This window comes from Anolis sagrei, chromosome 3, assembly GCF_037176765.1.
Source record: "Anolis sagrei isolate rAnoSag1 chromosome 3, rAnoSag1.mat, whole genome shotgun sequence".
Taxonomy (NCBI): domain Eukaryota; kingdom Metazoa; phylum Chordata; class Lepidosauria; order Squamata; family Dactyloidae; genus Anolis; species Anolis sagrei.
Window position 1 is genome coordinate 13,355,027 of NC_090023.1, and position 27,419 is coordinate 13,382,445.

The 27,419-nt window shown below is 40.9% G+C and overlaps 1 protein-coding gene across 24 annotated transcripts in view; it reads right to left on the bottom strand.

The window, feature by feature from the left end:
* The window catches only part of DLG2 (discs large MAGUK scaffold protein 2), a 1,355,349-nt gene that overhangs the window by 50,711 nt on the left and 1,277,219 nt on the right, over nt 1-27,419 (bottom strand). For all 24 annotated transcript variants that reach the window (XM_067466492.1, XM_067466491.1, XM_067466494.1 and 21 more), the window contains 2 exons: nt 15,943-16,119; nt 5,065-5,140 (listed from right to left, as the gene is read on the bottom strand). In XM_067466492.1, coding sequence (XP_067322593.1) covers nt 5,065-5,140; nt 15,943-16,119 — 253 coding nt within the window. The remainder of the gene's footprint in view (nt 1-5,064; nt 5,141-15,942; nt 16,120-27,419) is intronic.

A 27,419-nucleotide genomic window follows, 5' to 3' on the forward strand; every position in this document is an offset into this window, starting at 1 on the left:
CTTCAGAAATGGGGCTACAAAGTGGAATCCACAACATGCGAGTGTGGAGAGGAGCAAACCACTGACCACCTGCTGCAATGCACAATGGAGGACCTTCTTGCAGCAACATCAGAAGCACTCCAAGTGGCCAGATACTGGTCAACGGACATTCAATCAACTACCAAACTCATAAATTTTGTATTCTGTATTTTGTATTTTTGTATCTTGTCTGTTTGTTTGCTTTGTTCTGTTAGAAATGTAATATAAATGACTGGTTGCTGATGACTCGATAAATAAATAAATAAATAGTTTCATTCAATAAATGGTTTCATGGGTAATCAATGTCTAGGTCAATCTAATTAATTCAATGGTTCTACTCTTGTTGGAGACTGGTGATGAAATTTAGATTGTTGGGTGTATCCATATTACATATTTGTACCAGTTTGATGCCACTTTGTCATGGCTCCAATTTATGGAATTTGGGGATTTGCAGTTTGGTGAGCAGATTCAAATTCTCTGGTGCAATTTCTATATCATCTATATTATCATAGCATTTTGGTGGAGAATTCTAAGTATCTTACCAATTAAAATGGGATCAAAGTGCTTTAATTGTGCAGTGCAGACACATCCTTCTTGGAAGATATCTGATTGTGACACATGCGGCCTCTTAGACTTTACCAACAGGGCACTAAAATCATAGAATCATAGAATCAAAGAGTTGGAAGAGACCTCATGGGCCATCCAGTCCAACCCCCTGCCAAGAAGCAGGAATATTGCATTCAAATCACCCCTGACAGATGGCCATCCAGCCTCTGCTTAAAAGCTTCCAAAGAGGGAGCCTCCACCACACTCCGGGGCAGAGAGTTCCACTGCTGAACAGCTCTCTCTCAAACCGTAACAGCATTTATTATTTTAAAAAGTATTAAAAAAAGAAATCAAATCTCTTTTTAATACTTTTTTCCCATTTTCCACATCATTTGCCAAAGTTTTGTTGCCCATGAGACGCTCCATATTTGTTTGAATATTAAAAACTTTGCATACAGATAATTAGGCAAGTGGAAACTGAAATGATCAAACAAGCATAATGCTATTAAACATGATGAATTAAAAAAAATCTTAATAGGTAACCTCTGTGAGACAATTTCATTCCTGCTTCATGAAATTACATCTTCTATTTATACCACTGGCTCCCTGCTTGCTTGCCTTCTCTTTAAAATGAGGGAAAAAAATCATTTGGGGACAGTGAGACTAATTGGATAGATATTATTATCTGTGTTCAACGTCACCTGGGAGAGAAGTGATCTTCCTGCACTGTCTCCGTTGTCTTAAAACTTCTCTGACATTTTCAAGTTTATTATTTTGGGAAGGACAAGGAGGAAATAGAGAGAAAGGTTTGGTGAAAAAATGGCCTAGATACTATTGTTAGTACTCGACTAAAACACACCCATTGACTCAATGGGATTTCCCTATGTCTTGCTTTCCCCTTCAACACCAGATTCAATGGGTCTGCTCTACTGAGGGCTTGGCTTCAGTGACAGAGAAAGAAAATAGTATCTCTGGCATGAAAGAATCAAATTCCAAATCCCAGAAGAGAAGGATATTCATCTGCAGGCATGGTTTAGGAGTCAGCTGCATTAAGATCGCTACGGACCAAAAGGTCATGAGTTCAAAGCCAGCCTGGGCTGAAGTGAGCTTTCGACCAATTTGTGTAGCTTGCTGTCAACCTTTGCAGCCCAAAAGACAGTTGCATCTGTCACGTAGGAAATTTAGGTACCACTTTTGCGGGGAGGCTAATTTATGACGCCATAAAAAAATCTCCAGCAAGCATGAAAAGAATGGGGAAGTACTTCATCAGTGTCACAAATGGACGGCAAAGCAACAGCTCCCCTGGTGGCTAGAATACCCTCATGAAAAAGCTGGAATATTAAATAGCCTCTGAGTATCTGTCTATATATGTTGTGTGTCTAGGGCATTGAATGTTTACCATGTATATGTACATCTGCTCTGAGTCCCCTGAAGGGTGAGAAGGGCAGAAAATAAATACTGTAAATAAATAATAATAAATTAATTAAATGAAAGATGCTACAGAACGGAGTTCTCTGGTTTAAGACAACTGGCCAAGCATGCTTCTTCTGAGACATTCCTGTCTATTTTCTTGCTATTTATCCCATTCCTGGATATTCCACCCCATTATGCTGGGTTCCCAATTTTGCCCTTCCCAATGGCTAGTTTGTGCTCACTCTTCTATACCAAAAGAGGACAATATATCCCCTCCACACTAAAAATCTTTAATGCCAAAACAACCTCTAAACTCCTCTTTGATGCAGCCATATGGTGTGAAAATATGACTCTAAACTTGAGTTCAATCAAGATTTATAAGAGATTTCCTAAATGTGCCTTCATATGTACCAAATGCAGTCCTGCTTCTGGAAACAGGTGGTGAATGCTCATTGAGTACAAGAGCTTGGACTTTAAAAATGAACCTTTGACTAAAAACAATGATATTGAAACCGGGAACATCACCTCCTTATGAAGCTTCCAAAACATTCTGAGAAGGAGGATTGAACAGAAAGCTCCCTCAATTGGGCTATCCACATCCCTTTTGCTCCATTTGGGATTCAAAATGGCACAAGAATCTCTGGAGCAAAGGTTTTGTGGGATTTTGCGTAGGAGAGCTTAGAACTCACTCAAAGTCACCACTCTTCCTCCAGAGTCCTAAATTTACCATACAGAGAGCCATTTAAGACATGTGAATACCTAAAAATCCTTACAGTGATTAAATACCACAGATTATTTACAAAGGTGAGACTAAACTTATTTCCTTCAGAGCTGCTAAATCCTTACGCCCAATGACTGGAAGGCCTTACTTCCAAAGACTATGCCCCTGTGAAGGAAATGAAGTAGAAACAACAGAACACATTTTATTGCCTTGCCGCTATTATACAGTGCAATGTAGCCAACTTCTATATCCAATTTTGTCTCACATAACCAGATATCTTCTAGAAGACAAGTGCCACAGAGTGACTCTCACAGTGGCAAAATTCCTCACAGTGCAAGAAAGTTCAGAAACAAACAAACTTGGAACTATGTAGATATATCTGGTATCTGGTAAAATGAACTTCTCCTGAGATGGGAGAATTTATAAACAATTGTCTGTTCACTAATGGGTCTATTGTTGTTTTGTTGTATGCCACTTCCCCACCATCGAAAGTATGCTCTGATGCTAAAATGTTTGCAAACGTTCAATAGATGGCATTGGGTGCAATAAAAGACTACAATGGGATATGACTCCCGATCCTTGGTGGTTGCCAACTTTTTCTTGCACCAACAGTTCACACTTTTCATTGAGCAATGGTTCAGGAACATCTCATTTCCTTTCCTGCCTGGACACAGCTAGTCCTTGAGCCATTTCTGATCTACACAAATGCTGAAGATTATCCTTTCCAGCAGTACTGAACCCAAGCTGAAGAGCAGAACAGGAATGGCGAAGGGACAAAGCTGCTTGGACCGCTGACAATGCCATTTCCAAAATGTCATGACCGGCAATGAAATTAGTGGTGCCAGAGATTGATATTGCTTCAGTAACGATGTGCAGGAAGAAAGATGCCGGAAATTAAAGGGTAATTAAATTTGAGCCTGACTTTGGTTGGTGTGAGGCATCATTAGCAACATGAAGGAATTATTCCTGCCAGATTTGATGATGCACCAAAAATGGGCATTTAAGAAGTCATTTGGCTGAAGATGAGGTACCTGTTAAAACCTCCAAAAAGGCTCAAGGGATGGATGGGAACGATTACTTGGAATGAGACATTTGGCTCTTAAACACTCTTCGTGCTATTTATCTCTCAGCTGTTTTCTGATATATGACAAAGCAGGGATGTCCAATTTATGTAGGAGGCTGAAAATCTATTGTCCAGAAAGTGGTTGTATAGCAGGCTTCCCTAATTTAGTACTTGCTAGCTGGACTACAACTCCTAACAACCCTTATCAGCATGGCCAAGGATAGAATCATAGAATCGTAGAGTTGGGCAAGACCACAAGGGTCACCAGCCAAACACATCTATGGACTTTTAGATGTTGAACTACAGCTCTTGGTTGCCACTAGGCTTGTGTATTTTGGGTGAATCACTATCTGTTTCTGCTTTCTAGGTACCAGAAGCCCCCAATATTTATTTTCCAGCGCTGTATATATGCTGTGCTCCACCCTGAGTTCCCTTTGGTATGACAAGGGCGGAATATAAATATTTAAATTAATTAATTAAATAAATCGAAAGATAGTAGCTAAAGAATTGTAGATGTTGATGAAGTTCGATGCTTTCCTTAAGTGTCCATTTTCTGCTCAGATGCAACCTTTCTAGGTCTAGTTTGAATTTAATCAAGCAGTAGAAGACAAACCCAAGAAATTATATTTACATTTGATTTGAGCCAAAGCTTCTCTTTTCAGAATGGCCTTTTCAGTCGACAGTTGTGAATGCGTGGCCCCTCTATATGTTCTTGGATTGCGATTCCCATAATCCATCATCATTATCTATATGTTCTTGGATTGCGATTCCCATAATCCATCATTATCTACTCTGTGGATAGGATATGGAATTTGATGCCATGCGAAGCATCATACATTTCCCATCCTTGGGTTTTATTTGACTCAGACAGGTGTCTGAAAGACATCTTAATGTGCTTGCAATTACTTTATTGGATCTTTCAAGTATAATATGCACATTTTAAAAAGTAATGCGTCTCAAGCAATGAGAAGGAAGGCAGATTAGATACATTTGAAATGAATAAATTATAGACTGCATGCATAGCATGTTGCTGATGCTAAATGAAGCATCGTTTAAGGTGTTTATCTCCCACTACAAGGATTTACAGAAACACTCAATCTATGATTCAACACCACTTTTTGTTTTTAAAACCTCTCTTGCTTTTCATCTGAAAACGAATCACAGCTCACGCTTTTCATATCACTCTTTCATTATTTTGACCATATGACCCATTTCTCATTTTCCTTTCACAACGCCCAAGTCTAGAGTCAACATTGGAGTACAAACCTTCAATTTTGGGACAATTGGTTACACTTTTACGTACCCCTTTTGCATCAATGACACCAGGCTTCGAATTAAACTTCACCGTCTTTAAACGCGCTCGCTCTTTTCTTTCAACCCTGGTGGGAATAAAAGAGATGGGAAGAAAGAAAGAAGCTATTTTTAATGATCTGTGAAAAGACGTTCCAAGTCATTGTAAAAATCCATTTTAAAATATAGCAATAATACAGCAAAGAATGCAGTATGGCAACAATAACCACCATCCCAGCATAATGATATAAATCAGGCATGGGCAAACTTAGGCCCTCCAGGTGTTTTGGACTTCAACTCTCACAATTCCTAACAGCCTACCGGCTGTTAGGAATTGTGAGAGTTGAAGTCCAAAACACCTGGAGGGCCAAAGTTTGCCCATGCCTGATATAAATAGTAACAAAGTAAAATATAATGTAATCTATATAAATAAAAATGTAATGTTCATTTGTGGGATTAACAGAACTCAAAAACCAGTGGGCCAATTGACACCAAATTTGGATGGCATACATCTAACAACCCAATGTAGGTCCTTCACTCAAAAATTTTCATTTTGTCATTTGGGAGTTGTAGTTGCTGGGATTTATAGTTCATCTACAATCAAAGAGCATTCTGAACTCCACCAATTATGGCATTGAATCAAACGTGGCATGAGCAACAGAAAACACTAGAAGGGTTTGGTGGGCATTGGCCTTGAGTTTGGGAGTTGTAGTTCACCTACATACAGAGCTCCCCTGGTGGCCAGAATACCCTCAAGAAAAAGCTGGAATATTAAATTGCCTCTGTGTCTATCTATATATGTTGTGTGTCTATGGCATTGTTTCCTATGAATATGTACATTGTAATCCACCCTGAGTCCCCTGCGGGGTGAGAAGGGCAGAATATAAATACTGTAAATAAATAAATAATAATAAGACTTGGCTGTGGGACCTTGCATTTGACCATTGAACAGAGGCTTGTGTGAAGAAGACATAAGCAATTTCGAAGTGACAATGAATTGACCCGGACCCGGATTTTAATTGACATGTTTTAACAACTGTTTATTTAATGTTTTGTTTTAATGAATTTGTTGATTGTTCTTATCATTATGATGGCTTCTGGTTGCTTCTTGTAAGGCACTGAACAGACTGTGCTCTGGCACCACGAGATGCAGAGCCAACCTCAAGAAATGGGGCTACAAAGTGGAATCCATGACATGCGAGTGTGGGGAAGAGCAAACCACAGACCACTTACTACAATGCAGTCTTGAGCCCTGCCACATGCACAATGGAGGACCTTCTTATAGTAACACCAGAGGCACTCCAAGTGGCCAGATACTGGTCAAAGGACATTTAATCAACAACCAAACTTGCAAATTTTGTATTTTGTCTGTTTGTTTGTTTTGTTCGGTTAGAAATGTAATACAATTGACTGGTTGCCCTGACACAACAAATAAATAAATTATGATGGCACCGAATGGTTTTGCTGTGTGGCCTCCCTGAGACCCCCCTCGGGGGTGAGAAAGGTGGGGTACAAGTATATGAAATAAAAACAAATAAAACCCTTGTGCTGGAAGAACTGAAGACCGACAGGTCAGAGGTTCAAATCTGGGGAGAGTGTGGATGAGCTCCCTCTGTTAGCTCCAGCTCCCCATGTGGGCACATGAGAGAAGCCTCCCACAAGGATGGTAGAACATCAAAAACATCTGGGCATCCCCTGGGCAACTTCCTTGCAGACGGCCAATTCTCTCACACCAGAAACAATACTCCTGAGCATCAGTGCAACAGAGATCTATCATCTTTATTTATTTTAAAATAAAAACTTCTGCTTTCAGTACATCAATCCTTCAAATGCTCAAAAAGATCTTGATCTTGGAGTCCTCGTGGACAACAAGTTAAACATGAGCCAACAATGTGATGTGGCGGCAAAAAAAGCCAATGGGATTTTGGCCTGCATCAATAAGAGCATAGTGTCTAGATGTAGGGAAGTCATGCTACCCCTCTATTCTGTTTTGGTTAGACCACATCTGGAATATTGTGTCCAGTTCTGGGCACCACAATTCAAGAGAGATATTGACAAGCTGGAATGTGTCCAGAGGAGAGCGACTAAAATGATCAATGGTCTAGAGAACAAGCCCTATGAGGAGCGGCTTAAGGAGCTGGGCATGTTTAGCCTGAAGAAGAGAAGGCTGAGAGGAGATATGATAGCCATGTATAAATATGTGAGAGGAAGCCACAGGGAGGAGGGAGCAAGCTTGTTTTCTGCTTCCCTGGAGACTAGGACGCGGAACAATGGCTTCAAACTACAAGAGAGGAGATTCCATCTGAACATGAGGAAGAACTTCCTGACTGTGAGAGCCGTTCAGCAGTGGAACTCTCTGCCCCGGAGTGTGGTGGAGGCTCCTTCTTTGGAAGCTTTTAAACAGAGGCTGGATGGCCATCTGTCAGGGGTGATTTGAATGCAATATTCCTGCTTCTTGGCAGAATGGGGTTGGACTGGATGGCCCATGAGGTCTCTTCCAACTCTTTGATTCTATGATTCTATGATTCTACGATACAAAAAAATGTATAGGAGTGGGGTGAGGATATTCATACATGTTTAGGACAGCTAGTTATGTGATTCAGGAGTAAATATTGACTGAAGACTGCACCATTTTCAAAAAATGGAGGGATTCGGGAGATGGTTGGGGGTCTTCAAAGAACACAAAACCGGGGTCCAAAGCAAACACAGAGCAACAGGACAAACAGATGCAGTAATTTCAGGAGTAATGCACCAGCCATTTTCAAAGATTGCTTAAGGATGGCTTGGTTATTTTTGTCCAAAGGGAAAAAAAAGTATGAAAACACCATAGGTTAATTACAGTGGAACGAAATAATCGGGAGAATGTTCCCTTCAAGAAGCAATAAAATAAATGCATCTGTTTCCAGAGTTTTTGCTCCTTTTTAATGTTGCCAGCTGCAAACGCGTCGAGCTTGAGGTTTCTATAGTTACCACTGAACTTTGGAATAAATTATTTCCCCCCCTGAGAAAGCAGCATGCACATATGGAAATGGCTGAAACGCAGCTTTTGTATTCCACGTGTGATGTTAAATCCACAGGAGGGGGAAAAAATCTTTAATTTTAAACTTGCTGATGAAATTTTATAGTAGAAAGGAAGAGGGGCGCGAAGGAGGAGGAACGAAGACTCAAGGCTGTGTAATCTCCTGAATTAAAAAAAAAGCAGGGCCTATTGAGGTCACAAAAATGAATAGCTCACAGCGAAATACAACCGCTTAAATTATTACTCTAGGCTAATATTAATTTGTATTCTCTTCCTCTGCTAATCTCTGAAAGCTGCTTCAAGTTATATGGTAAGTAATTCACTGCATACAGTTGGAAATCAGTTTCTGATTAAACATTGCTTTAGACTGGCAGACCATCCGCACTGCAGAGTTATACACATCTGACACCATTTTAACTACCATGCCTCAATGCTTTGGAAACTTGGGGTTTGTAGTTTGTTGTGGCAACAGAAGGGAAATAACAAAATTAAAAATGCCAGGATTTCATAATATTCAACCATGGCAGTGCATCTGTTTTTTGCTTTTTTGTTTTGTCGTGTCAGGAGCAACGTGATAAACTGCAAGTCGCTTCTGGTGTGAGAGAATTGGCCGTCTGCAAGGACATTGCCCAGCATACAGCAGGATGTTTTGATGTTTTACCATCCTTTGTGGGAGGCTTCTCTCATGTCCCTGCATGGGGAGCTGGAGCTGACAGAGGGAGCTCATTCGTGCTCTACCCAGATTCGAACCTGCAACCTGACGGTTTTTAGTCCTACCGGCACAAGGGTTTAACCCATTGCTCCACCGGTGTCTCCTAGTACATCTGGCACCAAACTGCTATCATTCTGCAGTGTGGACACAGCAATTGAACAATTTCAACAGAAAGGAAGAAACCATGAAAATGAACAAAATCTGGCTACCAGTATTAAAAAACTCAAAAATTACAACAGCAAAACAACAGAGAGTAAACAATTAGGCACATCAAATCACTCTCAACAAAAGATTCCCCCCAGGCACTTCCAAGCCATTAAATGCTAATCAAGGTAGTCAGTTGAAACATTCACACCTAGCTGCAGCAGACAAAAGTCCTTTGTCTCACCCTGGTCATTCCACACACATATAAACCCATTTTCCTACTTCCAACAGACCTCACTACCTCTGAGGATGCTTGCCATAGATGCAGGCGAAACGTCAGGGGAAAATGCCTCTAGAACATGGCCATATAGCCCGGAAAAACCTACAACAACCCAGTGATTCCAGCCATGAAAGCCTTCGACAATACATTAAATTTGGAAAAAATCTGAGGTCCCGTCTATACTGCCATATAACACTGTTTGGTCACTGTAGATTCAGATAATGCAGTTCAGTACAGTTAAATTGCATTGTGAGTCTACACAGACCAGTTGTTCCCAACCTTTTTTTGGACAGGGACCACTTGACCAGGGACCACTCTCCAACATTAGTAACAAAAGGGTTACGAATCAGTTTTTGGTCAACTTTAGATTCAGTTTGGTTATTTGGGGTGCTCATTCAGAAAATTGCATTGGATAGACAACACCAGCTCTAGTTTCTGATACAGAACACATGCTATTCAGTAGTCACCATCTGCTCTCCCATAGAAAAACTTATTTAATAAGCGTCAGCACTATAAGAGGGTTTTGCTAGACCAGTCACTCTCATTGCAATAGTGTAGTAACAGTGAGGCCGCAGACCATATTTTAGTTCTTGTGGACCACTGGTGGTCACTGGACCACAGGTTGGGAACCACTGACATAGACCAATTAATGAGACTTCTTTGAAAACATGTGAAACTTCTCAAACAATATTCCTGAGCTAATTAAAGTCTGGAAAAATCTGCTTCTTAAAAATATGATGGACACAATGTAAAGGAGGAATTTTAACAACACACTATAGGGACTGAATTAATAAATGGGGACACAAAGTAGGAGTATGTGTTAACAACATAGTTGTTACACCAAGAGACTGATGCTATTTATTTATTTACACCACTTTTATCCTGCCCATATCAGCCCGAAGGCAACTCAGGGCGGCGTGCAAATTGGCACAATTAGATGCCATATAAAAATACATACATCGGTTAAAAGCAAAAAAATCACATTATAATACATTTAAAAACCGTAAAAGAAATAACAATAAAAATGATAAAAAATATGTCTTCCTGTTCAATTCCTCAACTGTTCCATCGTCTTAGCCATTCCAAGTTCATTTTCCAATTTGAGTTTATCTGGTCATGCTGAAGTTCCAAACGCTTGCTCAAAGAGCCAGGTTTTCACACTTTTTTGAAAGGTCAGGAGGAAGGGGGTCAATCTAATATCCCTTGGCAGTGAGTTCTACAGCCGAGGGGCCACCACTGAGGAGGCCCTGTCTCTTGTCCCCACCAGATGTGCCTGTGAAGCAGGCGGGATCGAGAGCAGGGCCTCCCCAGACGATCTCAACATCCTGGCAGAGATGCATTCGGATAGATAAGCTGGGCTACTCCAGTTCTACTCTTAGTACAGTTTGCTCTTGCCAACAGCATTAGAAAAACAACAGAAATGGGAGTATCCCCCTTATTATTCCTCACTCAGGGTTTTTACTAAGTCATTTCTCCATTGTTATTTCAAATGAGTTCATGCTCTTCCTTTCCGACACTATGCATTCCCTGTCTAATTTTCACTATCGTGTCAGGAGCAAGTCGCTTCTGGTGTGAGAGAATTGGCCGTCTGCAAGGACGTTCCCCAGGGGATGCGTGAGTGATTTGATGTGGGAGGCTTCTCTCATGTCCCCGCATGAAGAGCTGGAGCTGATAGTGGGAGCTCAACCCCCTCTCCCCGGATTCGAACCTGCGACCTGTTGGTCTTCAGTCCTGCCGACACAGGGGTTTAACCCACTGCGCCACCAGGGGCTCCCATTTGGTGATACAACTTTAATTCTGTTTAGTGCAAAGAAAGCACTACATTAAATCCCTGCTATATTTTGTCAAAGTCTCTGGAATAAATGGTCAGGAGGTGGTTGGCTTGATGGGACAATTCATCTTACGTAGTGTTGGCTGGATGTTAGCAATTGATGGAATCTGATGTTGAGACAAGAAAGTGTCTTGCAGCACCTTAAAGACCAGCAGATTTATTATGGCAGAAGCCTGTAGGCTACGGCACTTTTCATCATGAAGTGTTATCCTCAACTGGCAGCTCAATATCATATATATTTCTCCCAGACACACTTGCCCCAAAGTCTTTAGAGTCATATAAGTGAGCAGGAAACTATCTTTCCGACCCAAACTATTGAGTCATAACACTAGAAATGGGTTGAGATGGAGAATTCTCTTACAGAGATCGACTCTACAGCATATTGCTAAGACCTGGTTTAGTATGCCTGGGGGCCTGGCTCGAAAGCACTATGTATGAAAAAAGATCTTGGAGTCCTTGTGGACAATAAGTTAAACATGAGCCAACAATATCATATGGCGGCAAAAAAGGCCATTGGGATTTTGACCTGCATCAATAGCAGTATAGTGTCTAGATCCAGGAAAGTAACGCTGCTCCTCTATTCTGCCTTGGTCAGACCACACTTGGAATCAGACTGTGGCCAATTTGGGGCACTGCAATTGAAGGGAGATGTTGACAAGCTGGAATATGTCCAGAGGAGGGCAACTCAAATGGAGAACAAGCCCTATGAGGAGTGGTTTAAAGAGCTGGGCATGTTTAGCCTACAGAAGAGAAGGTTGAGATGAGACATGATGATGGCCATATATAAATATGTGAGGGGAAGTCATAGGGAGAAGCGATTTTTTGCTGCCCTGGAGACTAGGACGCAATGGCTTCTCACTACAGGAAAGGAGATTCCACCTGAACATTAGGAAGAACTTCCTGACTGAAAGATGTTCAGCAGTGGAACTCTCTGCCCTGGAGTTTGGTGGAGGCTTCTTCTTTGAAGGCTTTTAAACAAAGGCTGGATGGCCATCTGTCGGGGGTGCTTTGAATGAGATTTTCATGCTTCTTGGCAGGGGGTTGGACTAGATGGCACACATGGTCTCGTCCAACTCAATGAATCTATGATTCTAGTAGAAGAATGCCTTAGCACTATTCCAGCAGACCATAGGAGTGATGGTTCTTCAATGCAAATGTGTTTGTGCATTGTATTTTGACAGCACTCACTCATCCCAAAAGGACTGGGTAGAAAGCAGAGTGCATTTAATGAGTCCCACCAAATAATTTAGAGCACCGAGAGTAGAGCTGCAGCAACACAGGGATTTGAACAAAATTCCTCCTGGATTGGCAATGAGCCTTTGCAAAAGTCCAGCTTTAGAGTAAGAACTGGAACAAACCCAGGGTATGTCAAATGTGTTAAAACACAGGATGTGAGCCCTGGTAAGGATGGCAGAAAGATTTTGATACCTTCACAGCTGCTGCAAATATTTTATTACTGGTTCTCTGTTCCCCTATGACCCTGCTAGCCCTATTTTACCTGAATTCAGAAGGATTTATTGACAAAACAGCCCCTTGTCCCTGTTTCTAGAATCAGTTGATTTATTTGCAGCTCTGGTCCCTTCTCAATCCTTGTTTGAGCCCTCTGAATGACATCACAGGGCCTCTTCCAAAATTTCCTGGAATAGGATCCTGTGGTCCTGGAGCTGTGGGCCTTTGTGATTGACATGGGCTCTAGCAGCCACCCACAAACATCAGATGCCAATATTGTAAACTTCAGCTTCTAGATATATTAAATTTAAAATAAATCTCTTTCTTGGGTTACTGTGATTTTTCTGGGCATTATGGCCATGTTCCAGAAGCATTGTTTCCTGACATTTCACCTACATCTATGGCAGGAATCCTCAGAGGTTGTGAAGTTTGTTGAAAACTAGGCAAGTGAGATTTATATATTTGTGGAATGTCCAGGGAGAAAGAACTCTTGTCTCCTTGAGGTAAGTGCAACTGGCAATGTTGCAATTGGCCACCTTGATTAGCATTGAAGAGCCTTGCAACTTCAAAGTCTGGCTGCTTCCTGCCTTGGGGAATCTTTTGTTGGGAGATGTTAGCTGGCCCAGATTGTTTTTTGTCTGGGTTTCCCCTGTTTGTTCTGAGTGTTGTTCTTTATTTACTGTCCTGATTTTGGAGTTTTTAAATACTGGTAGCCAGTTTTTGTTCAATTTCATGGTTTCCTCCTTTCTGTTGAAATTGTCCACTTGTTTGTGGATTTCATTGGCTTTTCTGTTTAATCTGACATAGTGGTTGTTAGAAAGATCCAGCATTTCTGTGTTCTCAAACAATATGCTGTATCCAGGTTGGTTCCTCACGTGCTCTGCTATGGCTGACTTCTATGGCTGAATTAGTCTGCAGAGCCTTTCCTGTCCCTTGATCCGTGCCTGGGCATTGCTGCATTTGGTGGTCTCTATGGAGACTTGTCCACTGCTGCATGGCATATGTTAGATTCCTGCAGAGGTGAGAGGATCCCTCTTGTCCTTTGCTGAATGTAGCATTTGTTGGATTTTCTTAGTGGATCTGTAGGTAGTTTGTAGGTTTGCAGGCCTCAAACAGAGTTTTTTCTCCCACCCTGGAAATTATTCCACAGATATATAACCACTTGCCTAGTTTCCAACAGACCTCACAACCTCCGAGGATGCCTGCCATAGATGTGGGCAAAACGTCAGGAGATAATGCTTCTGGAACATGGCCATACAGCCCAGAAAACTCACAGCAACTCAGTGATTCTGGCCATGAAAGCCTTCAACAACACACATATCTCCTCCTCCTCCTTTTTTCTCTTCTGTTTTCCCCCTCTTCTTCTTCTCCTTTCTCTCCCTTCTTCCCACTTGTCCTCCCCACTTCTTCCTCTTCCTCCTCCTTTTTCCTCTTCTGGTTTTCCCCTCTTCTTCTCCTCCTTCCTCTCCCTTCTTCTCGCTTGTCCTCCTCGCTTCTTCTTCTTCCTCCTCCTCCTTTTTCCTCTTCTGTTTTCTTCCTCTTCTTCTCCTCCTTCCTCTCCCTTCTTCCCGCTTGTCCACCTCACTTCTTCCTCTTCCTCCTCCTTTTTCCTCTTCTGCTTTTCCCCTCTCCTCCTCCTCCTTCCTCTCCCTTCTTCCCACTTGTCCTCCCCACTTCTTCCTCTTCCTCCTCCTTTTTCCTCTTCTGGTTTTCCCCTCTTCTTCTTCTTCTCCTTCCTCTCCCTTCTTCCCGCTTGTCCTCCCCACTTCTTCCTCTTCCTCTTCCTCCTCCTTTTTCCTCTTCTGTTTCCCCCCCTCTTCTTCTCCTTCCTCTCCCTTCTTCCCGCTTGTCCTCCTCACTTCTTCCTCTTCCTCCTCCTTTTTCCTCTTCTGTTTTTCCCCTCTTCTTTCCTCCTTCCTCTCCCTTCTTCTCGCTTGTCCTCCTTGCTTCTTCCTCTTCTTCCTCTTCCTCCTTTTTCCTCTTCTGTTTTCCCCCTCTTCTCCTCCTCCTTCCTCTCCCCTCTTCCTGCTTGTCCTCCCCACTTCTTCCTCTTCATTCTCCTTTTTCCTCTTCTGTTTCCCCCCTCTTCTTCTTCTTCTTTCTCTCCCTTCTTCCCACTTGTCCTTCCCACTTCTTCCTCTTCCTCCTTTTCCCTCTTCTGTTTTTCCTCTTCTCCTCCTCCTTCCTCTCCCTTCTTCCCACTTGTCCTCCCCACTTCTTCCTCCTCCTTTTCCTTCTTCTGTTTTCCCCCTCTTCTTCTCCTCCTTCCTCTTCCTTCTTCCCGCTTGTCCTCCCCACTTCTTCCTCTTCCTCCTCCTTTTTCTTCTTCTGTTTTCCCCCTCTTCTTCTTTCTCCTTCCTCTCCCTTCTTCCCACTTGTCCTCCCCACGTCTTCCTCCTCCTCTTATTTAAATGCCAGAAGTATACAGAAGGAAACGTCCTTCATAAATAATGTTCAAGGGCAAGGAACCAGCAAATGTTGCCCATTGCGAAAGCCCCTCTGGACACAAAAGTCATGTTACATCTTGTTATTCTGCCTGGGTTGTCAGTAGGACATGTTTATCCACTCGACTGGGTTTTCCTTTTAGACGGGAAACACTACGTAAGATAACTTTTTCTATATCCCTCAAGATTGTAATCCTTGTTGTTTTTAAAGGTTTGTTAGCTTTATCTGAAGTGAGTGCTTTGAGGATCCTTTCCTAACTCAAAGGGAAACAAAAGAGATAGGGTCTGAATCGATATGCACAAACATGTCCCTTTCTTGATTTCCTTTTGCTGTCTTGGAAAGAGCAGGAACATCTTCACAGTCAGAATAATAACGTTGTCCAGGCGATCCACATTTTGCAGACATTTCTGTGTGGAGTTGTTTTTCCTTGCAGCCAGATTTGTTTATCCTAAGATGAACCCAGAGTTACAGTTTTAGCTGGAAACTTGTTTTGTTTGCAAGGAGAATTAATTGCCCTGCTTCTCGTCTACTTAAGTCAGTGAACAAATTATTCACATTTTAATAAGAAATATTTGGGCGAGAAAATATAGCAGGATGGGAGTTGAACGAAAGCAGACGATGGCCAATGAAGGGATGAAGTCTTGAGGAATCAGTAGAGATGGAAGGAACTTTTGAAATATTTGGGAAATATTTGAAAAACACTTTTTTGAGCACTGAAACTGGACTGACAAGGATCTAGAGAGAATGAAGGAGTCCAAATGGATGGATGGATGGTAATGTGTAGCCCCAGTGCCCAACCCAAGTATATACCCAAATCTCCAATATGACAAATAAAAGCTTTAAACACAGATTCGAAGCATGTATTCAGATATATTTCCTCATGACAATAAGAACTGTGGAAGTTGACAATCTCTCCACAGGCTGTTTTGACAGCTAGTGAGGACAAGAATGAGATATTTTGCAAATACTCTTCACATATATTCTAAATCAGGAAAAAAATTAAGACGGCACCTTCTTTTACTGGGTATGACACCCATCTCTTCACTGTCCCCCTCCAGCATAACTCTTCTGGCCTGCCACCATTCATCATCAGAGGCGTTGATCACATGGAGGATGTCTCCGTACTTGAAGCTGAGTCCTTGGCTTGGGAGACCACTGTCTTTGCTTTTGTCATAGTCAAACATGGCTCTGGAAAAAGAAAAGAAATCATAATTAATACAAAAATTATAAAAGCAATGGAAAGCAACATGATTTTTAGAAGCACACCTCATTACATGTCCCTTTCGACCTGGTCACTTGTTACCTATGACTTGTATGAAACAGGAAGGTCTTCGCGGAAACTGAACTAACCTTAGGAGGGAATTCTAGAGCCTAGGAGCAGCCATTAAGAAGGCTTCCATTATGTCCTCACCACTCGAGCCTAGGATGAAGGTGGGATGTGGAGAAAGTCTTCTCCTGTAAGACTCAGATAGGCTTGTATGGGGAGACATGGGAGTTCAAATAGTCTGGGTACGAGGGTGGATGTACATTGACCTCTTATTTCAGCACTGTTCAAGAGTGGCATATGCTAGATTAGTCTCAGGGTAATTTAGACCACTACTCTCACCAGCTGAAGCAGAGGTGGGAGGAAATCCTGACTATCTAGCTCTGCTGAACATGGTTCAATCATCATATCCCAGAATCATAGAATCAAAGAGTTGGAAGAGACCTCATGGGCCATCCAGTCCAACCCCCTTCCAAGAAGCAGGAATATTCCATTCAAATCACCCCTGACAGATGGCCATCCAGCCTTAAAAGCTTCCAAAGAAGGAGCCTCCACCACACTCCAGGGCAGAGAGTTCCACTGCTGAATGGCTCTCACAGTCAGGAAGTTCTTCCTCATGTTCAGATGGAATCTCCTTTTGAAGCCATTGTTCCATTGTGTCCTAGTCTCCAAGGAAGCAGAAAACAAGCTTGCTCCCTCCTCCCTGTGGCTTCTTCTCACATATTTATACATGGCTATCATATCTCCTCTCAGCCTTCTCTTCTTCAGGCTAAACATGCCCAGCTTCTTAAGATGGCTTCCCTAACCATCCTGTACCTTTCTCCTCATCATGGGGGCCAGCATGTGCAACATATGCCATGATAGTCTCTTGTCACCTAGAGTGATGTCAGCCAGGACACTAGAGCAACAAGGGAAAGAGAAAAGGAGGAATTCTCCCCTCCTCTCTGCTCTCCTTTCTCCAATCACTTTGTCACTCTGGCTAGTATTACTCCAAGTGATGAATGACCAGCATGACCCATGCTGTGCCCATTGGCTGCCATGAGGAGGAGAACAGGGGCAGAAGGGCAAGTGCTATCCCATTCCCAGCACCACCTGAAAGCCATGTAGACAGGTCTGTCTCAGATATGGCACAATGGTTTACTTGACCCCAAAGTCACACTGTACTCCAGATTCTAGGGGAGAATTTGGAGCAACCCATGACTTTGGTGAATGCAATTCAAGGCTTGGTTCTGTGCACTGTGAAGCTGCTTATCCACTGGACCTTTGTGCTAAGTGTTCAGTGTAGCTGTGCACTGAGTTATATAGGGCTTTATAGGTCAGTAGCAGTGTTTTGAATTGTGCCAGTAATAAGTCAGCTCTGCAGGATCACTTTAGGAGCTGCTCTTTAGGTGTGATTATGAGCGTGTTTTCTTGTCAGAATGCTAGTCCTTTTTGTTGGCGCTAAGCACTCAAATCTCTTTGTAACAGAGCAACGTTTTAGGAACAGTTCTCTCAAATTAATCTTCATTCGGTGCCATTCACTGGCATAGAGCTCTTATGGCATCATTAGGGGTAGGCAGGGAAAAAAAAAACCCAACTCCACAGCAGGATTTCTGTGCTAATGAAATGAACATTTGCAAAACAGTCGTTAGCACAGTTGTTGCTGTTTTATGGTTTATTGCAACTGTATGGCAAAATAATTTGTAAAGCTGTGGGAGCACCCATCCAGGATTAAATTAGGCAAAGAAGGGAGATGCTATTTTAAGCAGGTCTTTTCAGAGGAAAATAATGGCTCTGAATCCCACCATTTAAAAAGTCGGGGGTGTTCCATGGTCAATTTGATGGGCTAGACTGTTGTTTTCATGTTACTGAGATAACAAAAAATGGTTAATTAAAAAACAAAACAAATTTTCCAAACTATTTAATTGAGAGAGAAGTATAATTGTCCAACTGTAGAGATGTATTTGTCCTTTTCTCTTAACCACAGCTTCCCAAATCTTCCAGAAAATGTAGGGAAAGGTTGGGAAAAACTGAGAACCAGTGTGGTGTAGTAGTCGGAATATTGGACTATCACTCCAGAGACCAGGGTTCAAATCCATCATGGTCATTAAACCCACAAAATCACACACATTCTCAACCTCAGAGGAAGGCGAGGTCAAACGTCTTCTAAACAAATCTTGCCATGGGTTGTTGTAAGTTTTTCAGGCTGTATGGCCATATTCTAGAACAGTGGTTCTTAACCTGTGGGTCCCCAGATGTTTTGGCCTTCAACTCCCAGAAATCGTAACAGCTGGTAAACTGGCGGGGATTTCTGGGAGTTGTAGGCCAAAATACCTGGGGACCCACAGGTTGAGAACCACTGTTCTAGAAGCATTCATGAAAACTCTGTGATAAGTTCTCCTTAGGTCAGAAATGACTTGAAGGCACATAACAACAATAGCAAAGCTTCAGTCTCTCCTAGCTTCTCATCCATCTAAATAGGAGCCCCAGTGGTGCAATGAATGAAACCCTTGAGCCGGCAGGACTGAAGACCAACAGGTCGCAGGTTGGAATCCGGGGAGAGCGTGGATGAGCATTTTCCCTCTGTTAGCTCCAGCTCCTCATGCAAGGACACGAGAGAAGCCTCCCCCAAGGATGCCCAAAAACATCTGGGCAACATACTTGCAGACAGCCAATTCTCTTACACCAGAAGCAAATTGCAGTTTCTCAAGTCACTCCTGACATGAGAAAAAATCCATCTAAATTCATTTTGCACAAAACGTCTGATAATTTTAAATTTGATTCATACAGAACTTGAATAGCTTTTTAAAAGAAAAATCACAAGTTGTATATTTTTTGTCGTGTCAGGAGCGACTTGAGAAACTGCAAGTTGTTTCTGGTGTGAGAGAATTGGCGGTCTGCAAGGACGTTGACCAGGGGACGCCCGGATGTTTTTTGATGTTTTTATCATCCTTGTGGGAGGATTCTCTCTTGTCCCTGCATGAGGAGCTGGAGCTGATAGAGTGAGCTCATCCGCCTCTCCCTGGATTCGAACCTGCGACCTGTCGGTCTTCAGTCCTGCCGGCACAGGGATTTAACCCACTGAGACACCAGGGGCTCCAAATTGGATGATTTTTTGGTACATTTCCCCTCTTATATAGTATTTTTCTATGTGATTTTATATATCCATGACACATTGAATTGAAAAGAATAACTTCATTGTCATTGTGCTTCCAGTAGTATGCTTTTTTACATTCTATTTTCACTAATACAATGAGTTTTGTTAACTTAACATTACAGTGGGTCCTTGCTATCCACTGGGGTTGGGTCCTCTCCAATGGATATGGAAATTTGTGGATGACAATTTTATACAATGGCATAATATAATAGTGTACCATAAAGAAAACGTAAAAAACCAAGGTTTCCTTCTTGGATGTCTTTTGCAAAATTTGAAAAGGTATGATTTTTTAAAAGGAAAATTGAATTTTGGTTTATGTGTTGTTACTGTTGAAAGTTTGATAGGAATAATATTAATGTTTTACAAAAGTGAATGTGGGACAAAGTAGTTTTGGCAGTGTTTCCCAGTTACTTTTCTTTCTTTTGGTCGCTTTTCTTTTACAGACTAAAAAATTCCAATCACATGGGAAGTGCTTCAAAATCCTCACAATTTTGTTTGTTCTTTCTCCAGCATTATGATAACCAGAAAAGCACACAGTATTCAAATCTAGCCTTGGCGTACTTTTGCAAAAGGCTATTACAATACGGAGAGTTTATCTTTTGGTTCCTATCTTTTGGAACTGTACTCAGAGGGATGTCTCTTGATTAGTAAACAATTCATTTCCCTTGATTGGTTTTTGGTTCACGTTAATGGCAACATCTGGCACTGGTTTCCTGCCACAGATTAAAATAAAATTTGGGATCCGGAGCAAGTGAACTACTGAGCAACACATTTTGAGTGAGGGTATGGTCTTAAGAGCATCATGAACTGTAGAGATAGAGGAGAGAGAAATGGGTTCATTAGAGGGAAAATGGAGCTTAAAAGCATAGCTGGAAAGATCTTTCATAACAGAGTTGCTTAGACGAACCAATAATCCAACTCAAAAAGTGAGGTTTGCAACTGGATTTAAATATTCTCTTAATGAGTTGTTGTAGGTTTTTTGAGCTATATGGCCATGTTCCAGAAGCATTATTTCCTGATGTTTTGCCTGTATTTATGCCAGGCATCTTCAGAGGTTGTGAGGTTTTTTGGAAACTAGGAAAATTGCATTTATATATCTGTGGAAAGTCCAGTGTGGGAGAAAGAACTTTTGTCTGTTGGAGCTAGGTGTGAATGTTCCAACTGGCCACCTTAATTAGAATTTGATAGCTTGACAGTTGTTAGGTGTGGCTTCTTAGTGCCTGGGGAAATCCTTTGTTGAGGAGTGTTTAGCTGTCCCTGATTGTTTCTTGTCTGGAGTTCCCCTGTGCTTGAGTGTAGTTCTTTATTTACTGTTATAATTTTAGAGTTTTTTTAATACTGGTAGCCAGATTTTGTTCATTTTCATGGTTCTTTTATTCTCTTATTGATTTCCTAACAATGCCTTTACACCTTGCTATACATAATGCAAGTATCTTTTCCACTATTACTGCAATGGTGGTATAACCAAATCTGTGATTTTTTAAATCAAAACCTACAATTAAGATACTATTCCCTTGTTTAGTACAAAAAGAGAATACCATCAAGAGCTCCACATCTAAAAAAATTGGGAGAATGTATTTCAAAAATAAGTACTTCTTTTTCTATAACATGACAGCCTTACATATCATCTTACAAACAATCTATATAAATAAAAATGTAATGTTCGTTTGTGGGATTAACAGAACTCAAAAACCACTGGGGGAATTAATACCAAATTTGGACACAATACACCTAACAACCCAATGTATGTCCTTCACTCATAAAAACACTGAAAAAGACAGCAGAAGGGACTTAAAAAACCCCAAAAAGCTAAATGACAAAAAGCTAAATGGCAATACAGAAAAAAGGAAGAAAGAGGGAGGGAAGGGGAGAAAAGAAAGAAAGAAAGAAAGAAAAGAAAGAGGGAGGGAAAGAAAGAAGGAAAGGGAGAAGGAAGCATGGAAGCAAAGAGAGGAAGGAAAGAGGTAGAGAAGGAAGAAAGGAGAGAAAGAGGGAGGGAAAGAAAAAGGGAAAGAAGGAAAGAAAGAAGGAGCAAATGAAGGGGGGAAGATGTGGTGAAAGGGAGGGAAGGAGGGAAGGAAAGAAGGAAAGAGAGGAAAAGGAAAGAGAGACAGCAGAAGAGAAAGAAAAAGGGGAAAGAAAGAGATAGAGAAGGAAGGAAGAAGAGAAGGAAAGATGGGAAGGAAGGAAGGAAGGAAGGAAGGAAAGAGGGAATGAAGGAAGGAGGGAAAGAAAGAGAGAAAGAGCGAAGGTTGGCCACAGCACCGCGTGGCAGGTACAGCTAGTATCTTCATATTGCTTCTCCAACCCAAATATCTTCTAGTCTCCTATATTTAGTACACACCACACACCCACAATAATAATAATAATAATAATAATAATAATAATAATAACTTTACTTATAACCTGCCCTCTCTCCCCAAAGGGCGGCTTAAAAATACCAAAGCAAAATAGAGATAAACAACAGTAAAAAACAATTAAAACAAGCAATTAAAAATTCACAAATGACACAGCAATAATTAAAATAAGTAATAAGTTCCATAAGTAACACAGTGAATTAATAGGATCAACATGAAAAATGAACAATAAAAATATGTCTGTGCAATGAGTTAGGGCAACATGTTCTCGGTCAGTCTCATCAGGCAGAATTGAATTATAAGAAGTTGATAAAAGCTAATAATCCTCCTCTCCGAAGGCCAGTGTACAGAAGTGTGTTTTTAATTGCTTCTTGAAGGAGAGGAGTGAGGAAACCATTCTTACTTCCAAAGGGAGGGAGTTACAGAGGGAGGAACCCACTCCCTTTGATATATATATATATATATATATATATATATATATATATATATATATGACAACTTGTAAAATGTATCCAACCTTCTCTTTTTGTATAAAGGGTCATGGTAGTGCAATGGGTTAAACCATTGCAACTGTTGAATTTGCTGACCGAAAGGCTTGCAGTTCAAAGTCATGGGTCAGGGTGAGCTCCTGCTGTCAGCCCTAGCTCTTGCAACTTAGCAGTTTGAATACATGCAAATGTGAGTAGATCGATAGATACTGCTTCGGCGGAAAGGTAATAAGGGCACCCATGCAGCCATGCCGGCAACACGATCAGGAGGTGTCTATGGCTTGGAAATGAAACAAGACCATCTCCCCATGGCCAGAGTTGAGCAATGCCTCCAGAAGCCGGAGATGAAAGGGGAAGCCTTTACCTTTGTTCAGTGCATTTGTGTGTCATTGTTATTTCACTGTATTAAAGGCATTGGATGTTTGCCTATCTGTGTAGAAATCATCTCAGAGAGATAGAGCAGAATATAAATAAAGTGTTGTTGTTGTTGTTGTTGTTATAAATAACCCATAAATATTCTTATATGAACAAGACCTACTTTCTCAAAAAACCGAATGGCATAATTATTATGTCTTAGCAAAATAATCCCATATTTTATCACCTAAAAACATTTATGTTTGTGCCATATTTCAACCACTGCAAAAACTGGACATAACCCATCCAAAATAAATAAAACTGCAAGATACAGTTCATCTGTTTAATTTCACCTTGGCTGTCAGAACAGATTGTCTTCCTTTCATTTCCTCTTTTAAAGGTCTGCTCTACACAACTTTATGGTCAATAAAATCCTTCATAGCCACCATCTGCTCCCTGCTCTAAGATGCCTTGTTCATATTACGTTCATTCCATTTAGATAACCCTGCATTTCTCTATGAGAATATAGAGAAGCCTGTATCTTTTCCCCATCTCCTTTTGTAGTTTGAAATGCATTTTATGCAAAAAAACTAGTGAGAAAGTGAATTTTTCTGTGCACGAAACTGCATTTCCTGTGCAGAATGGGCTCCACAGAAAAAAAAATTATATTTCTGCACAGAAACTATCAAGGACATATTTATAACCTATGTATAAATTTCCAGCATTATAGTATATCTACACATAAATATTTTATGTGCAGAAACCATGCAAAAATACAAAATGCAAATTTTGTGCTGAATTTTCTGAAAACAAAATAGTGTGATTTTCAAAAAGAATAAGCCTTGAACGATGAAGATTTTTTTTACCAGTCTTGGATTCTCCTTCTTAGGGTCTTTTGACTCTTAGAAACACATGCTCCGATTATTTTTTGAATAATTTCTAATATATCTAAAATTTCTAATATTCTCCCCAACCTTATATTGGACACACTGAGAATGCTAAAATTGGATTTTTAATGTTTGAAAAAGAAGATCTTCAGGGGTATTTCAGTACAATTGATGGGAGTACCCTAGACATCAAGAGAAAATTAGTCTGTGTAATATAACATCTGTCAAAAAGTAAGCATTTCACAAAACATTATCATAGAATCATAGAGTTGGAAGAGACCACGTGGGACATCCAGTCCAACCCCCTGCCAAAAAGCATTCAAAGCACCCCCATCAGATGGCCATCCAGCCTCTGCTTAAAAGCCCCCAAAGAAGGAGCCTCCACCACACTCCGCAGCAGAGAGTTCCACTGCTGAACAGCTCTTCAAGTCAGGAAGTTCTTCCTAATGTTAAAGTGTAATTTGAAGCCATTGTTCCACGTCCTAGACTCCAGGGCAGTAGGAAGGAAGCTTTCTCCTTCCTCCCTATGACTTCCCCTCACATATTCAAACATGACCATCATGCCTCCTCTCAGCTTTCTCGTCTGCAGGTTAAACATGTCCAGCTCTTTAAGCTACTCCTCATAGGGCTTGCTCTCCAGACCCTTGCTCATTTGAGTTGCCCTCCTCTGGACAACATTTCAGCTTGTCAATATCTCTCTTGAATTGCGATGCCCAAAAATTGGACTCAGTGTGATTCCAGGTCTGATCTAACCAAGGCAGAATAGAGGGGTGGCATGACTTCCCTGGATCTAGACACTATACTCCTATTATGCAGGCCAAAATCCCATTGGCTTTTTTTTTGCTGCTGCATCACATTGTTGGTTCATGTTTAACTTGTTGTCCATTATGTAGACCAAAATTCCATTGGTATACATAAATATGTGAAGTGTTTCTGTTGTGTATTCAGTTCAGCCACCTATGCACTTGCATAGGGTATTTCATTCCATTTTCTCTGTCCAGTTTGCCTCTTTCCCCCATTTTTATCAATCTATATATATAAAAATGCTCTGTGCATAGTGAGTACCTTAAAAATAAAAGAACCAATGAACGAAATCACACCAAATTTGGCAACAAAACATCTCAGAACACAAGGAGTGACCATCACTCAAAAATTATTATTTTGTCATTTGGGAGTTGTAGTTGCTGGGATTTATAGTTCACCTACAATCAAAGGGCATTCCGAACTCCACTAGTGATGGAATTGAACCAAACTTGGCACACAGGACTTCCAAGACCAACAGAGAACACTAGAAGGTTTTGGTGGGCATTGACCTTGAGTTTGAGAGTTGTAGTTCACCTACATCCAGAGAGCACTTTGGACTCAAACAATGATGGATCTGGACCAAACTTGACACAAATATTCCATATGCTCAAATATGAATACAGATGGAGTTTGGAGGAAATAGACCTTGACATTTGGGAGTTACTGGGATTTAGAGTTCATCTACAATCAAAGAGCATTTTGAACCCCACCAATGATGGAATTGGGCAAACTTCCCACACAGAACCCCCATGGCCAACAGAAAGTGCTTAAGGCCATCCAGTCCAACTCCTTTCACCAAGGCAAGAAAACATAATCAAAGCCCTCCCGACAAAGAGCCATCCAGCCATAGAGATATATAGATATTAGGGCTGGGCGGTTTCGTTTCGTTAATTCGTAATTCGTTAAAAATTCATTATTTTTTTATAACGAAGCAATAACGAACCATTCTGGAGCAACTTAAAAATGAAACGAATTTTTAAATTCGTTTCGTAAATGCTTCGGATTCGTTATGTATTCGTTTCGTTATCGGTTTGAGGTTGTTTCGTTATTATTTCCGCATGTCTGGGGCAAGTTTTATAGTTGTTTTTTGTTTAATTAGTGAAAAAAAATTATAATATCACACCAACAGTCAACAACAGAGGGAGAGGGAAGCTTCAGAAGTTCCCCCTGTCCCATTTGGAGGTTTTTTAGCGTATTGCGTGGTCGCGTCCGCCATTAACGAATCGATTCGTTATTGTTTCGTATTTGTTTTGTTAATGTTTCGTAATTTTTTTAACATTTACGAAATTTCGTAAATATCGAACTTTTTAAAAGAAAAATTTCGGAATTCTTTTAAATATCGAAATGCAAAAAACCCCAAAAAACGAATCGATTTTAGAAACAAATTTTTCCGTGGTTGCCCAGGCCTAATAGATATATATTATTCATACACAGACAGATATAGTATCATAGATTTGAAAGGGACCCCTAAAGAAGAACAATTGTATGTTGCATGTTCCAGAATAGGTAAATCAGACAATCTCCACTTCAACACTGACAAAGAAACAAGAAATACTATTTACCCACAAGCATAAAGAAATTAAATATATTAGAAACCAACACTTTCTCATTCCTTTATTTTCCAGATCACCAGACTGGGCCACAGCAACGCGTGGCAAGGGACTGCTAGTAATTATATAGTATTCTTTAACTGCTGAGCATGCTCAGACTTTGCTTTTGCTTTCCTTTGCCTCATTCCTCAGCTCTTTTGTTTTATAATTTGTAGTACTTTACAAACCTGGGAGTGTCCTCAGCATGACGATATCTTCCATATTGTTTTTAGTAGCTTCGTTTCACTTGCAATCTTAGCAGCCAGTTTGGCTACCAGAGGGGAAATGATGGGCCACTTTGTGTCTTAGTATAGAACAGACAGTAATATGACGCAGAGCAAGAACATATTAAATAGCTCTTTCTGCCCCGTCATTATTTCTTATATTGTTTTAAATTTGAAAGCAACGTGGTGCCAGGATCTGCCCTGTGCCACCCTGTAGGATGGGAAATTAGAACTGAAAATGGAATCATGAGTGAAAATAATCATGTCTTCGTTAGAGTCTCACTGCAAGGTACAGCTATTAAACAAGAAGAAATCAACAACAGCTGCTGGTTGTCAGCGGTGGTTCAAAATAAAGGTATATTTAGATTCCCAACCCTTATTTAGGGAAGAGATTATCATTTTCAAATAAGACACACATGCACACAGAACACACACACACAATATGCATGCTGGCTGAGCCTTCAGAAAAACAGAACTATTTCCTTGTGTTTTTTGAAGGCTGCCAAATGATCAATTTGGATGTAATTGGCATAGAAGAGAAATGTGATTAAAAGTAGTGGGGGAGGTGGCTCCTAAAATTAGGGATGTCTGCTTTCTTTCTCTGTGTTTTAAACTGTTTTCTTAAAAGAGAACATTGTGTGGAAATGGACAATTTTATTTTAATGTAGGTTGCTGACGGAAGTGTGTCTCCATTGGACACATCTACTCCCTTGTATTGGCAATCTCTAGAATGGGATTAGGCAGGTTAGTTGCTCTATTTGGAGGGGTAAGAAATAAATACATGGGTGTTTGCTTGTTTGGGCAATTGCCATCTATTATTGAGGCATAACTCTGTCCATAAATGCCTGGTTTGCGTAAGGTCATTGTTTCAGTTCTCATGAAGGAATCATAGAACTGGCCATGGTGCTGAAATTCCTAGCTGAAGCTCTAGCTTCAAGCTTAGCTGGCAATTCTATCCATGAGATAGGTCCATTAACTTTGAAGCAACCCTTCTTTTATGGTACGAACCAAGGATGAAGAACAGGGTCACTGCTGAAGAGCCCATCTCCACCCTCACTTCCAAAAGGACCCAAAGAACAATACCTGTTGCAGCTATTAGGAAAATACTTATGGGAAATGATTGTCCAGATAGCCTGCTCCCAAGCCATTTCATAGAATCATTGAATCACAGAAATGGGAGAAACCATAAGGGTCATCCAGTCCTACTCTGTGCCAACACAAAGCACTCTCTGCAGATGGCCACCCAGCCTCTGCTTAAACACTTTCAGAGAAGGAGACTATTACCTTCCAGCATCCTGGAAGAAGCAAAGACCACCAGTACTGAAGTGATGCTTTTATGCCATCAACTCCACTGTACTGGAATGTTGATGGACAGGGAAAGAGAT